The sequence below is a fragment of the Ceraceosorus guamensis genome, assembly GCF_003144195.1.
Source record: "Ceraceosorus guamensis strain MCA 4658 unplaced genomic scaffold IE81scaffold_42, whole genome shotgun sequence".
In the NCBI taxonomy this organism is placed as follows: domain Eukaryota; kingdom Fungi; phylum Basidiomycota; class Exobasidiomycetes; order Ceraceosorales; family Ceraceosoraceae; genus Ceraceosorus; species Ceraceosorus guamensis.
The window spans coordinates 123,396-137,383 of record NW_020290037.1 but is presented as its reverse complement, the minus strand read 5'-3'; the positions used below and the strand labels follow the sequence as shown (position 1 = coordinate 137,383).

The window sequence follows — 13,988 nt, the reverse complement described above, 5'->3', positions numbered from 1 at the left end:
TGGCCTGGTACACTCGTGACTGCACCTGCCGTCTGCCGAGCACGGCAAGCTGCGCACTCGCGTCCAATCACGTGTCCAAAATATGCTGAGCACTCAAAGACTCGTGACTTTGAGTTGGCCGTAAGGCTGTGCCCCTTGGTCCGCAAGTATGCGTGAGTCCAGGAACGCTGCTGCTGGTTGCATAGCCTCAGCTGTTGCAGCTGCCGCAACAATCACCACCTCGACCGCCGCAGGAGACGTACAGCCGACCTACGGAGCTCCGCAACTCGTATGCTTCGCTGTCAGACACCTCATCGTACCATTGCTCGCCACTCCATTGGCCGTCGTGGTGCGAAATGGGGAGTCCTTGAGTAGAAAGAATAGGGATCGCTGAGCCAGCCACCCTTTTCTGCCACCGCACTCGAGGACACGAACCTGCGAGTGGTCAGCGCGCCAGGCGGCCCGCTCATCTTGCGCGCGCTCATTTGCACATCTCATCGTTGATTCTGCATTTTGCTTCGCATAGAGGACCTAGCGCACCATGTCGTCGTCCACTGGAGAGCAGTCGCGCTTTGCGCTCCCTGCTATCCCCAGCGGCAAGCTCTTCTCTTCAAGCCGCGATCTGCATCCCGACCTACAATCGTCTTCCTCATCCTCATCGGCGTCCACCATATCAGTGGCACGCAAAGCTTCGCACAAATCGAGCTTGGATTCGCGTATGCAAGCTGAATCGAGAGGCTCAGTCACTCACGCTGTGTCACGATCGAACAGCAATTGGCCTTTTGGAGCTAATATCTCTAGGCGGCCCAGTCCCTCGCTGAAACCCCTTCCGCACGTACCTAAGACCAGTGCCACCCTTCCACCACCATCAAGCACGCAAGAAGACGCCGCGCAACCTAGCGAAACACAGAGCGGTATGGATCACGCTTCAGCTCGGAGTGCGACCTGGTCAGTCCAGGATAGCCCCCTTGCGGACGCGCGCCAAGCGCTAGACTGGCTAGATCACTCTCTAGACTCCGGTCATGGAAGTGTGACAGTCTCCAATCGGGCTCCTCACGACATCTCGGCCGTATATGCGCGTCCAGATCAAGCGAGGAGAACCGTGTCAGAGTTAGACGAGCAGGAAGAGCTGACAGGACCAAATTACTTACCTGAAACCTCTGCCGACGAGCAACGTGCCCGCTTCTCGCCGTCCACCCTTGAAGCTCCGACACAGGCTGGAAACACGCAACCACCAGCATACGACACGCACGCTTTTCAGCGATCCCCGCCTCCACTCTTTGGTGAGACGAGCGGTGTGAGATCGGATGCCAGAGGCCGAGGGCCTGGTGCATGGCCAGCGGCTCCTGGTGGCGGAAGGTTCCCCCGCTGGAGAGGGTGGTTAGAGAAGAGAGCGCTGGATCGACATTACGAGAGGACTGGAATGAGTGATCCTGACACAAGCGTCAATCGCAAAAAGAGCTGGGGCGCTGGGGTGCATGATTCAAACGCGATCGATGATGATGAACCCGAACAAGACGTAGATGTAAGTACCCAGGATCTGAGCCTTTATCACTCGAGAGACTGCCGGCCTGCATCTTACAAGCTCGCGGACTTTTAGGATACCGAGGAGCCTACCGTACATCCGCCTTTGCACATGCACCAATATGGCTTGCGCTTCATTCCACACCTTCCTTCCCAGCCGCTCTGTGCCGCTTATCTCGATTTAGACAATCAAAAGGCGACCAGCAATCTTCGGCTGGATGGCAATCGACAGGCGCGCAACCCTCGTCGCAAGGTGCTGCTGATCGGCTTAAATGAAGGTCTTTGGGTAGCTCAGACACGCAGCGCTTCGCAGCGTTCGGGACGATCGGGCCGACTGGGCCACGATGATGCGGCTAGCGGCTGGAATGGTGACGTCAGATGCTTACCGGTGAGTTCGGCACGGTGCGAAGCGGCATCTGCTGGCTCGCCGCTGAGTCTTGCAAGATTGATAGGTTTGGAATGGTATGGGCGTTCATCAACTCGCCATCCTCAGCTCGCGACCTCCAGAAGGCCCTTCGGCGGCTCAGACATCATCCAATGCAGCTTTCTTTGCGCGATCAGATAACAACGGTAATTCTACTGAGCAAGACATCCTTCTGGCTCTATGCGCTGCGCCAAGCAAGCCGCACCAATATCGTGCGCACTCATACAATCGATCCACCAGTTCTTTGGGGCATTCGAGCGCATTCTCCTCGGGGCCTAGCATCGAGACTCAAGCTCAGATGCGAGCCGGGCGGTTTGGGACTGCAGGTGGCGGAAGTAGCTCGGGGCCAACACCGCCAAAGGACGGCATCGTGAAGATGTGGAATTTGGATGAATTTCGAAGGGTCGTCTCCTTTGCTCTCGATGCTACTGTGAGTATCATGGTCTGAAGCTTTGCACTGTGGCCACTGATGCTTACTTAAGCCAGCTGTGGTATGTGGGCTGCTGTCCAGGGTGTAAAACCGTTGGACTTGAGCACCACAGACGACAAGGGCGCCGCTGAACGCCACGGCAAATCCAGACTGTCGTCTCGCATCCGGCAAGCCTGGGCTTCTTTGGGAGAGCCGTCCTCGTCGCGAAATGCTCGTTCCGCACGACGAGGTAATAGCGACGGAGATGTGGATCCATTTTCTGTTGCTGACTCTAGTCTTGAAGCTCAGAGATCAGCAGAGATGAATCCATTGGCATCTTCTAGAAGCCGCCGAGCTTCTGGTCTTTCGTTAGAAAGCTTCGCGTCTGTTGACAGCACAATGCGCCTGGAGTCTGCCCAAGGCGCTGTGAGCTCTAGCAACGCCGCTGGAAGAGGTGACGCCGCCATCGTGTCGGAGGGCTACCGGACAGCGCTGGAACTAGCAAAGCGATCCATTCCTATCAGCATGCCAGCTAGTGGTCCCAATGCGACCACGCACGGGACGTTGGCAGACGAAACAACAGTCGCGGCTTCTTACGCAACGCTATTTGCGGACGAGACCCTCGGTCCGCGACGCTCTGTAGATGGGCTGACTGCGGCATCCAAGGGCAAGGAGAGAGACATGGCTGCCTATTCCAAAGGCGCGCTATTCTTCTCGGTCATCGAAGCCAGCAAAGGCGCAAAGGCAGCGGGAACTTGGTACCTCGCCGTCGGAACCGCCAAGTCGTTGCTTGTATTCGAAGCCACTCCGCCTCGACGAGGATCGGGCAGTCGGTCGTGGAGCTTCGTGCGGGAGCTATGGTGTCCGCCAACCTTTACGCCAAAAGCTGCATCCTTTGTATACTGCAGCACTCAAGCCGGGCCCGAAGCCGTGGGCTCGAGTGAAGACTTTCTCGTACCCGATTCTCAACGACGCCATGGTAGCGCACATCAGACGCGAAGTGTCTCGACCACCTTGCGTCCTCTTCATGGCAGTGGAGCAGCCGGCCCAAAAGGCTGGGAAGGCGCAGACCTGTCATTGTTCGTATCTTTCGGCAAACGTGCAGTTGTCATTCGAGTCAGCGATTCAGACGTGCGCGAAATGGACCTGTCCAGTGGCGCTGGGCTCGAAAAGAAACCTTCGACGTCAAATTTAGGTCATTCTGGAAGCGGCCACGCGCACAACAAGCATCTGTCCGTGGACGGCCTAGCCTCGTTCAGAAAGGCGAAGACCTCCTGGGTTGGATTTGAGCCGGTGCATGCGTGCGTTACCATTCGACAGGAAGAGAATGGCAACAAGGATGTGGTGCCTTTGGTAAGGGCGGGGTCGCGGCAACATTCCGCATCTGGTCAGACAAGCCCCACGCCCCATGCGGTGAAGTGGCGCCCGACTGAAGCTGGTGCTGAGAGAACGCAGCGATCTCCGACAGCCAAAGACTTCCGAGCATCCCGAGATAAGCGATTGCCGAATGCTCCTGCGCCGCAAGGACTTTCATTTGAAGCTCGTGAACAGGATGAAATCGCCCAACGGCTCGCAGCGGTGCTTGCCGAATCCGACAGCGATGAGAGCGAGGAGGAGGACGACTTTTCTTACGCCACGCCAAACACTCTGCCACAACATGAAGGGGTCACCCTGCGGGACTCTGGCTTCTCTCGGGAGATCACAGCTGTCGACGGCGTCCAAAGAGGGATGAAAGAACCGAGACGCCCGAAACGTCAGATGTCCAATGTGCTTAGCAGGGGCGTGAACAGTCCGCCGAGCGGTACACAGCATGTCATTCAAGCGAGCTTGGCTCTCTTCTCGAAGGGCGCTGCGACGGAGATTCTTCCGCTTCCGCTTCCTGCGGATTTGGCTTCTTGCCGTCCTATAGCGTCGCTAAGATGGACCAGCACGCCGCAGTCCGTCACAGCTTGGGCGCGGATTGTTGGTTTGGAAAGGGCAAGGACGGCTGGTGCAGCGCATATCCTGGGAAGTTCGAGCGCTACAAGACCATCAAGCCGCGAAAGCAATGGCGAAGGGCTACATCAGGTCACGCTGCACGTCAGCATCACCCTCATCGCTTTTCTGCCGTCGCGTATAGAGATGAAGCGCGTCACAGTGCGCAAAGAAGTGGAACTTCCTTTCCAGTGCTCGAAAGATGCGGAGCTTTCCCTAAGCCCTCCGCCACCCGCGTGTCTGGACGACTTGAAAGTGCCTGGCCCTGTGCTCGACTCTCGACTTAGACCAACGTTGGGCGAAAGATGCAGCAGCGCTGAGGTGGAACACGAGGTGAGTCCAGATCCTCTCAGGTCCTCCCAACAGACTCTTGCTGACTGCTGAGCAATTTTTGGCAGTATCTCTGTGGGTCCCTTCTTGTAGCGCCTCAAGCCGGGGGTTACGCGCCTGCAGCCGTTGGCCCTAATCCCTGGCGACCAAACGAAGCAGCCGGTGATGGAGGAGTATGGGGCTTCGATTGGCGCGGAGGAGAGGTGAGCAAGTCGTACAGATCCCGAATCAGGGGTAGCGAGCATTCTTTGACGTCCAAATTTGAAAATCCGCAGGATTATCGCCTGTTCTACGTCGGAGCAGAGGTGTGATTCTATACTGACTGCCGCCGCGCTTAAGCCACATCGCTGCAAATCGAGGCGAGCAACCAATTGCGACCAGACATGATATCCCCGCCTGCATACCCATCTAGAACCACCTCAAATCAGCACCAATACTGCACACGGTGAATTCAATCTCAGCGTCGAGCGCTTCATCCGCGCTCTGTACATACACACACCTCGCAAGTCCGACACTCGTCTCGACGTCTGATTCCACTTTGTGATTGTGAAGAGCGTGCCTGCAAATGCGAGTGCAGATGCAATAGCCCACGCACTCTCTGTAGCCTAGCAACGAACCCTCGATAGCATTGGGGCCTATGAGACAGCCGCGATTACCAAAAATGTTCTTTCAGAGTCTTGCTCCGAACTCATTGCCACCGGGTCCAGGCTGCCGGTTCCAGGCTTCTCGCGCACGAGTTCGAGTCGCAAATGCAAGCTTCATGATCGAATGCGCATGATGTCCATCGAGAGAGTAGAGGTTCAGGAGCGAGGCGAGAAAGGCAAAGGTCAAGACTCTCAAACCGTCTTTTCGATTCCATCATTGTGTTCGCCTGCCTGACGACGAGCTTGAGCGCCTTGTTGCAAGATGCCTCGCGGACCTGCCATGCGCGTGCGTGGAGGAGGCGCAGCAGTGACTTGTCTTGAAGAAAGAGACTCTTCCGACTCGCCCGAACCCTCGTTGCTGTTTGTGCTCGTCGAGGCCATCCTGCTTCGCGCTGCTTGAAGAAGCTCGGCTTGCTTGGCTGCTTGTTGTTCCGACTAGTCCCAGAAAGAGAGGGAGAGAAAGACACACACACACACAGAGGGAGAGATGACGACACAGGTAGTGCGAGTGTATCAGCAGAAGGCACTCGCAGCAAATACAGGATTGCTCGGGTGGGCAGATGAGCTAGGAGCGCAGCATTACTCACCGGGCTCAAGACACCTCGAATCTAGAAACAGGATTGATATCACAATTCGGTCTGACTGAGCCTCTCTTTTGTCTTTTGGGCCCGATCCGAGCAAATCAGAATGTTGTTGCAGCCACTCACTGCGCTATCTCCCCTCCTGCTCTTGTACACTGCGGCTGTGAGCCACAAGCCCCAAACCTGCGCATGGCGGCAAATCAACAGCAAAGCATTGAATGATGATCAGCTCTCACACCAGAATCTCACGCCCCCCTTCAAGGGGCCCAGCATCGTGCTTCATCCACATCCTTCTGCCTATGAGCGTGCAGAAATCAGCGAGCGCCTCGCCATAATGTACGCACCCCAGTTCCAACAAGAGCGACGACGGCAGCTCGATGGACGAGATCCAAAATCTTGACAGTGACCGGCATCCTCAGCTCTTCCCCTCTCTCTCTGTGCCTCAAGGTACTCTAGGAGAAAAATGCCTCCCTGCGTTTGCGAGGGCCCGGGTCAGGAGTGAAGCTGAAAAAGCGAAGAAACTTGCAAAGCTTGAATCAAGATTCCCTGGCGCACTGCACCTCGTCCTCCTGCCGTCGATTCGATCAAGAACCCTCCAACGTGGTCGCAGCTTCTCCAGCTCTCGAAGCACCTCGAATCCGATACTGAACGTTTACGTAGCCTCCGAAGCTGATCTTCGCTGCGAAATTTACGCGAGTCCGATGTGGAATAGAGGACGGGAGTGGTGGTGGTGGTGGTGGTAGTTGTGGTGGTGGTGGTGGTGTTGAAGTGCTGCAGCGAAGAGCAGCACGAGAGGTCTTCGCTCCACATCTCGCACCGGTAAGGCGCACACGGCTCACATCAAACACGCACATCCTTCACAGCTGCATACAAGATACGATCCACAGATCGACTATATAACAAGTACCGTATGAATCAGAATTTGGAACTCGTGACTTTTTGGACTTACTAATCCAAGTCACGTGATGTGAGCATCCCCAATCCAAAAATCAGATGCTAGCAACTGTGGGGACCGTCCTGCTCGCTGCCCAATCAAAGGTCCATTCACGACTCGTGGTCACAGGAGGAGGACCAGCAGACTGACCAGCAGGAGTCGGTTCGGACGCCTTCATCATACAATCGCGAAGGCAAAGCTTGACACTTGCGCCCCGCTCAAGGCTTCAAGATGATCACGGCGTGTCGGCATCGAGAGCAGGCCAATGTTCGCATTCGTGCGATGGAAAGTGGGAAAGGTGTATAAGGTTTGAATGTAGCTAATATGATATCAAAAGGAGAAATCGATAATTTGATCGTATCGACCAAAAGTAGCGGCCGCGGGGATCATGAGGCTTTTGCGAGGACGGAAGGATGCGGAGGCGGGCGCGCGGGCACCAGAAACAAGCCACGAAGATGCTGCACTAGCTTTGGGATTCGTGACGAGCCTAGCGGCCAAGAGAGGCTGTGCACGGGAAAGATGCAATTTTTGTGGGATGCGAGAGTGATCAAGATCAAGTCTATAGTCGAAAGCGTGGAACAGAGTCCGTGGCGCGAAGGGTCCAAGGTCGGGCCTGCGTCTCTTCACTTTCCGATGGCGAAACGCTTGGCCACGCCACGCGAGGCAGAATATTGGCGGGTTGCTGAATCGGTCTAGGCGGTGGCAGCTACGGCTTGAGGCGCAGGCGCGTCGACACCCGCGGCGCCTTTCTCTAGATCCATGGCAGCGGGATTGAGGGTGCCGGTAGATGCAGGGACCGGCTTTTCGTCGATGGCTGCCTGCACATCGCCCGTCCTCGCAGGTGAAGCACGCCATGCCTCTGAAGGTCAACAAAGGGGGGGGGGGGGGGAACAGGCTTCTGCGAATCAGAGGGGATTTGCCACTGGAGACAAATGCGCGATTGGCGACAGACTCTACTCACCCTCGAATGTAGAGCCGGCTCGTGTCTGCAAGTTGGCGATCCACATACTTTGGATGACAAATTGAGGTAGCATCCAGTACCGCCACGATGCCCATCTGAAGAAGAAACCAACTTCTTCGCTTCTTGTCAGAGCAAAGTCTCCTGCGGGGGATTCAGAGCAGTCCAATCATCAGCCAACAATCTTCGCGAGTCGATCTCCCAAAGCAACGCAGCTGGCTCACTTTGCATCTCCACCCTGACGGTCTGGAACAAGTCGGTCTTGTCCGTCAAGATGGCCTTGACGCCCCATCTGGTAGCTTCGATCATCTCGTCCTTTCGGTTCACTGTCCACACGAACACGTCCTTGTTCTCCTTCTTTGCCTGAGCCAAGAATGCCTGTCCCTCGGCGCCAACAAGACTGGCGAACCACATGCTGAAACCATCGCAGTGCTTCCAAAAGTACGTCCTGGCTACGGTGGGGCTGCCACCGATGTGGATGCGTCGCAAAGATGGCACGTGCTCGAGGGCAGGTGCGATGAAGCCGGGGTGCCAAAGGCCCAAAATCAATCTTGGGCCGAGCTCGACTTCGTAATTCGGGTAGGATGACACCACTCTCTTCATGAGCCTGAACAGACGATCGGGATCATTGTCCGGTTTGATGTCGATCTGAGATGTTGCGCGGTCGTTGGGCACCTTTGTTAGAGCAGCTGCGCTGTGCTTGCTGACACGATCGCCAAGTACTCACATTCAGCTTGACATGCTTGTTCTCGGGCTTCATGAGGAGGCTGCAAACTTGATCAAAAGTGGGAATTTGCTGCTGAGGCTTCGCAGTCGTCCTGACGTTCTCAATTTGGCCTTTCCACGCTTGTTCCTTGATGTTTCCTTTGCCGTCGGTCGTTCGCTCCAATGAAGGATCGTGAAACATGACGATGACGTCGTCGGCCGTGACGTGCACGTCTGGCGAGACGAATGAGTCGGCGCAAGGTGTCGAGGCAGAGCATGTGCGGCAAGTGGTAGCAACGGAAGGGGAGTTTGTGAGTCTAGGACCCTCGCTTTTGGCGAAAGCACGGACGGAGAGTGGACCGGCAGCGGGCTGCACATGCCTCAAGTCCGGTCGAGAGCCCACGAGCATATAAGCGCCCTGGGCGTGCCGAGAGTGCGACACGAAGCGTGCGCAATGCAATCCAAAAGGATGGCCCAAAAACCTCGAGAAACGTCATCGTGAAGTGTGGGGAGGATCCTGACACACTGCTCCCGCATCGCATATAAAGATTCCACAGCCCACTTGGGGGACCGCCTGACAATCGCACTAGCAGTCAAGAAAGATGGCTCTGGCAGCGAGCACTAACCGCTCTCTAATCCTTCCGATCCGTCGCGAATAGCCCTGTCGAAAGATGCGATGGTGTTCTCAGGATATGCGGCCGAAGCTCCTCGATGTCCCCTGCGTCGGCGATGCAGCGATGTAAGAATTAGGAAAGGGATTATGCCTGGTCACTCTTATTTCACCACTCACCAACATTCCGGCATGGGCGGTTGCAAGCCATTGAGCTTGAACGACTTTGTCCAAGCACCCATTTTGTTTTGATTCCGACAAGGAAATCGTTGCGGAGCGCGGCGGTATGTGGAGGTGGGTGTGGGCGCGGAGATCGGTTGCAGGTGCAGATGTCGGCGCGATGAGATGCGTCGTCGTCGATTTGTGGGGAGCACGACAAATTTTGGTGTGAGGAATGAGGGAGAAGGAAGGGTCGTGTGAGCAAATCTGCTTTAGTCTTTTAACATAGGACAGGAGAACGATGACTCGTGTGATCAAAAGGGCAGGAATGAAGCGCAGATGGCAACCTCCATCAGCAGCGATGAGGATGGCACGTTGGCTGGGCGAGCGCGGCGAGCGCCCTCCGTTTCAGGGCAACGTGCGCGAACGTGCGCTTGTCATCGCCACACGCGTGCGTGCGGGCGCGCGCACATGCATATGCGATGCAGCTTCCGCTCCCACGCGTGGCGGGCGATCTGTATAGCTGGGTGATTCTGACTGCGCAGGTGTGCTTGACGCGCGCGCGGCGGCCCATACCGTACGTACACCACACAGTCGTGAGTATACGTAGCGTAGCATCTACGCGCCAGAAGTGTGAATCTTGTCATCAATCACGAATGCCAAGCCCCACCCCTCGAGCAAAGCCGTCTTAGCCCGGCGGGCCGGTGAACCGAGCGGGTCCAGCATGCATACAATACCGCTGATGACTCCATCTCAACTCTTTACACGCCTAGCGAAATCACGGCTACCCTCGGTGGCGCGGATGAACCCCTTGTTTGTCTCTATAGGTGGGGTCCCGAGCGGTGAGCGGCCGCCCCGCTTCATCCGCCACCACATCACCACCCAGCACACACTGCATGGTGATGGTCCGAGGCAACCCAAATGACGCGCCCCCCTTTTGGCCCTAGTTGAACCGCGGCTCGCCAAGACCTGGTGTGTACCGGTACATAGCAGCTTGCGCAATTTGCCCAGATAGCACGAATAAGCGAGCGAGCATCGCGCTTGTTTGCTCCAGCGCAGCCACGCACGCAAATGTTGGCGTGTAGACTTTTCCGTTGTCTTTTTTTTTTTTTGGCGCTCTGCGCTACGCAGATTGCCTTAGCTCGTCGCCCTTCCATGCAAACTCATCACGGAAATGTTGCTGCGGACCCATCGTCTCATGATGACATCGCAGGCACAAACCTAATTTACCGACCTCAGGCCCTCCGCTGCCTCTTCGCGCTTCTGACTAGAGAGCTGTTGAACCCCTATCTCGAGTGGCGAGAGAAGACTCACATGGTACCCTGGCGGCAACGGGTTGTTGTGGGGAAGCGTGCTGGTTTGCAAGCGAGCTTTTTCCGGCGAGTCCGACTGATGAGTCTCTGCTGATGAGGCCAGTGCGTCTTGCTGAGGCGTCGACATCATCATGTCGACGGCACGAGCTGGAGCGGGGGGTACGAGGCTTTGCAAGCTGCTCTTACTATCGGCAAGTCTGAGTATGAGCCAGCTGACGCAAGGCAGCAAGCCTCGAGCGTATAGATCTGGCGAGAGGACGGCCGGCTTGGCCAGTAGGAGCGATAGGAGTAGGCTGCCAGGATAGGCAAGACCAGATTCCCTCAGCACTCGAAAGTAGAAGCGCAAGCCTGGCTGCGCTGCTTGAGCCGGATCCGATGACATGCGCAAGGTGTTGCTGGCTGCTGTTGCGCTTCGCCGTGGAAGTCTGCTTTCAGCTTAATTGTAGTAGACCCTCGAATGCGGGTTTGAGGTGCGCAGGGGGCTGCGCCGCCAAAGAGACTGCTATCTAGAGTGGCGGCAGGATCCGTTGGGACTTGGGCTCCTCGACCGCTCGTGCGAGTTGGGTCGAAATGCCGCAAGAGCAATCAGCCGAATGCAAGGCGTACCGGTACAGCAGCAGTAGCGGGTGCTTAGGTGGCTGGTTCGTGTGACGTGTTTTGCTTGTTGTCGATATCGGTGTGACTTTGAAGTCTAATTCTAGGCTGTGTGTATGCGCTCGATTTCTTTGGTGGCGAAGCTCGTCGTGAGTCGTGACTTGACCTTGTGTCCAAGTGCTTTGGATGTGGGGGAGTTGAGGGAACGTGCTGACGAGGCGATGCGATTGCGAAGACAAAAAAAAATGGAGGATCAAGGTCTCGGGTCACCCAGCCGCGTCGTAGCCAAATGAAGCCGAGGCTCATGCACTTTTCTTGGTCTGCAGCAAGGCTACTGTAGCTGCTGTCGTACAGTACCGCGCGCGACGTGATTCAATCAACATGCAGTCAGTCACAGTGATGGATCTTACCCTCGGTGACCTCGTCGACGCCGGAGCAAGCAAGATCGAGGTGCAGGCGCGCGCAGACCACCCGCGCTCGCCGCGCGTTCGTGATTCCCTTGATCGATGTTTGCATGGATGTTCAGGCGCGCGCGCAGATCCCAGCTGCTGCTCCACGCGCCAGAGCAAGCAGGGTGCTTGATCAACGTAACACACACAACCGAGAACTAAGCGTCAAAACTTCGGAAGACCCTTTCAGACGCACAGCGGTGTGTGTGTGTGTGTGTGTGTGTGTGTGTGTGTGTGTGTGTTGCGCGACCCCACAGGAACTCTTCAGTCAGAAAGAGACGAGCAATGAAGCGCCAGTAGCGAGTCGCCGTATGCAGGATGTACTGGCAAGAAACTTTGCGCGAGCCGCGGTTCAACTTTCTGCGGCGAAGCGTTATGTGCGCCAGGAGCAAAGCGGCAAGGTGACGGGACCATGCATGCATGCACGCATGACAACATGCATTCACGATTCAAAACGAAAATTCGCCGTCTCTCTCTCGTTCTCTCCTCCCCCGGAGCCATGATGCTGCTTCTGCTGTTGTACCGTCAGCGAAGGCGCAATCACGGATCCACCAACCAAAAGCATCGGCGTCAGCCTGCAGTCAATTCGTGAGTGAAAACGTCGAAGCGCGAATCACGACTCACACGGTGACTCTAAGAGTCACGTGAGGCGATGAGATGCCTGCCGGCAGCAAAACCGGATGATGAACAAATCGTGGGTATGTTTAATCACCAATCACGAATGTGAATCGTCGTGAATCACAAGGCGATCGCGCTTGCATGCAATTAGCGGTGAAGTCACAAGGGCTCGTAGCCAAGCAGTCACTCAAGACTACAGGTGGAGTCAACGGACCTGGAATCTTCTCGCCATCGTCACAAGCGTCTTAATCCAACTCGCCTAGTCTCGTCTACATTTCGCCTTCACACTCGCGAAGAACAATGATTGCCATTGCTGCCTCGATTGACATTGATGTGTGTCAAAAAAAGGCGAGGCCTTGTGGACGCTCAACGTAGATCGAATGGACTACCGCATACGTCCCCATGATGTTGCGGGCGAGCAGACATGTGCCGTCGCAGCTCAGAAGTGCTGAAAATTAAGTTGCTCAAAAGGAGCAGGGATCTTAGCTGAAAATTTGAGTTGCTCAAAGGAGCAGAGATCAATCACGATGTTCGCCGGATCAACGCCTCACTCTACACCGCGCTCGTAAGCGTTGCGTGCAGGTCTTCCTTCTCCTTCCTCATTCTCTGAGAGGTGGTGCGCATCGTCTTCCATCTGTGTGCCCGGCTCAACCGTCATGGTCCTACTGCCCTTCGACCTGCCCGAAGTTTTGACCGGTCGCCTCGTTTGTTTCTTCTTGCGCTCTGCCCGCCTGTCGCTGTTAGATCCCCTCTCGCCGTGAGAGTGACCATGCTCATGCTCGCATTCATGTTGCACATCATGACGCGTTCTGGAGTTTGCTTTCTGTTTGCCCTTCCTAGCGAGACTAGATGACGAGCTGTTGCCGTCGTCCTCGTTGCTGTCGGATCCCTGCTCGCTCGCTCGACGATGATGCGCAGATCGCCTCGAGAATTGAGCTCCATCCCGACGTGCGGGAGACGAGTCATCCGAGTCGGAGCCTGAAGAGGAGGAAGCTTCGCTATCATCATCATCAGAGTCGGAGGACGAGCCAGATGATGAGGACTCGTCAAAAGCACGCGGCTTGTGATATATGCAGCAGACTGCGAGAGGAGAAGAGTATCGGTGTCGGTAAGCTGGATCGAAAGCGCCGTACTCCAGCTCTGGGCTCCGAAGGTGCGACAGCGCGTGGCATGTATGCCAACTCACTTTTGCTGCTCTTCTTTCCCATGCCCTCATTATCTACAGTGCCTTGTTCCCACACCACCCTTCTCCCCGGTCTCGCATCCGTGCCCCTGAGTCGCAGCGTGCCCTGGATCGGCGCTCTCGGAGATTCTGTTCCAGATCCTGAGCTTGAACCAGCGCCCTCGTCAGCTTCACCGCTCGGAGTGGGCGTGATGGTGATTGTGCGCGATCCGTCCGTGCCGTTCGCATTAGACCCCCGCTGCGCCCGGAACGCCACCAGACGTGTGGGAGGCATGATGCTGTTGCCGTACCGGAGAAGTCTTATTGTCAACACCTGTTCGTGTGAAGTTGCGCTGTCTGATGGCCGAGACCTGACGAAGATGCAGTGGCAGATACGGATGCGAACAGTATGCAAAAGTGGCCAGCGTGCTCTGGTTGGGCTCGGAGCTGAAGGCGGGACTTTACGATGGTTCGGTGGGCCAGCGATGGTGGTAGCGCGCGTCCACGTCGCCGACTTGTCGGAAGGAGCTTTGACGGGTGCAGGTGGTAGGAAAAGGTCCTGAGACTGTGCGCTTGGCGTCGCCTGATCTTTGGATGCGAGCGTAGCTCGGTGACCTGTGC

The 13,988-nt window shown here is 56.2% G+C and overlaps 5 protein-coding genes across 5 annotated transcripts; 1 reads left to right on the top strand and 4 right to left on the bottom strand.

Annotated features, from left to right (window-relative positions):
• Positions 1–209: 209 nt before the first annotated feature.
• On the top strand, positions 210–5,170 carry IE81DRAFT_324493 (hypothetical protein). The gene is made up of 6 exons (XM_025514245.1): positions 210–1,504; positions 1,580–1,891; positions 1,956–2,357; positions 2,439–4,643; positions 4,709–4,843; positions 4,916–5,170. Exons 1-6 carry the CDS (start codon positions 521–523, stop codon positions 4,949–4,951), a joined length of 4,074 nt encoding a protein of 1,357 aa, XP_025368662.1. The 5' UTR covers positions 210–520; the 3' UTR covers positions 4,952–5,170.
• IE81DRAFT_324490 (hypothetical protein) lies at positions 5,091–6,624 on the bottom strand. Its single transcript, XM_025514244.1, has 4 exons — positions 6,210–6,624; positions 5,992–6,048; positions 5,872–5,892; positions 5,091–5,719 (listed from the first exon to the last, which is right to left on the bottom strand). The coding sequence occupies exons 1-4, from the start codon at positions 6,276–6,278 to the stop codon at positions 5,477–5,479; spliced, it is 390 nt and encodes a 129-aa protein (XP_025368661.1). The 5' UTR covers positions 6,279–6,624; the 3' UTR covers positions 5,091–5,476.
• Positions 6,625–7,752: 1,128 nt separating this feature from the next.
• Positions 7,753–9,528, bottom strand: IE81DRAFT_358940 (PLC-like phosphodiesterase; the record flags this gene model as incomplete). The annotated part of the gene is made up of 5 exons (XM_025516708.1): positions 9,253–9,528; positions 9,089–9,180; positions 8,485–8,696; positions 7,982–8,405; positions 7,753–7,901 (listed from the first exon to the last, which is right to left on the bottom strand). The coding sequence occupies exons 1-5, from the start codon at positions 9,312–9,314 to the stop codon at positions 7,753–7,755; spliced, it is 939 nt and encodes a 312-aa protein (XP_025368660.1). The 5' UTR covers positions 9,315–9,528.
• IE81DRAFT_174201 (hypothetical protein) lies at positions 9,528–11,050 on the bottom strand. The gene is made up of 2 exons (XM_025510657.1): positions 10,546–11,050; positions 9,528–9,849 (listed from the first exon to the last, which is right to left on the bottom strand). The coding sequence occupies exons 1-2, from the start codon at positions 10,924–10,926 to the stop codon at positions 9,640–9,642; spliced, it is 591 nt and encodes a 196-aa protein (XP_025368659.1). The 5' UTR covers positions 10,927–11,050; the 3' UTR covers positions 9,528–9,639.
• Positions 11,051–13,208: 2,158 nt separating this feature from the next.
• Positions 13,209–13,605, bottom strand: IE81DRAFT_282098 (hypothetical protein; the record flags this gene model as incomplete). The annotated part of the gene is made up of 2 exons (XM_025511524.1): positions 13,209–13,285; positions 13,392–13,605. Coding segments are annotated over 2 exons (291 nt in total), but the record flags the coding sequence as incomplete, so codon positions are not given.
• Between the last annotated feature and the right edge of the window lie 383 nt (positions 13,606–13,988).

Bases quoted from the DNA above. Each gene is read 5' to 3' on its own strand.
- IE81DRAFT_324493 (XM_025514245.1), top strand. From the start codon at position 521: ATGTCGTCGTCCACTGGAGAGCAGTCGCGCTTTGCGCTCCCTGCTATC. The intron at 4,644-4,708 runs GTGAGTCCAGAT...AATTTTTGGCAG, and splicing joins GCGCTGAGGTGGAACACGAG to TATCTCTGTGGGTCCCTTCT. The intron at 4,844-4,915 runs GTGAGCAAGTCG...GAAAATCCGCAG, and splicing joins TCGATTGGCGCGGAGGAGAG to GATTATCGCCTGTTCTACGT.
- IE81DRAFT_324490 (XM_025514244.1), bottom strand. From the start codon at position 6,278: ATGCCGGTCACTGTCAAGATTTTGGATCTCGTCCATCGAGCTGCCGTC. The intron at 6,049-6,209 runs GTGCGTACATTA...CGCCATGCGCAG, and splicing joins TCGCTCTTGTTGGAACTGGG to GTTTGGGGCTTGTGGCTCAC. The intron at 5,720-5,871 runs GTGAGTAATGCT...TTCTGGGACTAG, and splicing joins TTCGAGGTGTCTTGAGCCCG to TCGGAACAACAAGCAGCCAA.
- IE81DRAFT_174201 (XM_025510657.1), bottom strand. From the start codon at position 10,926: ATGTCATCGGATCCGGCTCAAGCAGCGCAGCCAGGCTTGCGCTTCTAC. The intron at 9,850-10,545 runs GTGAGTCTTCTC...TCTGGCGCGTAG, and splicing joins CGTTGCCGCCAGGGTACCAT to ATGCTACGCTACGTATACTC.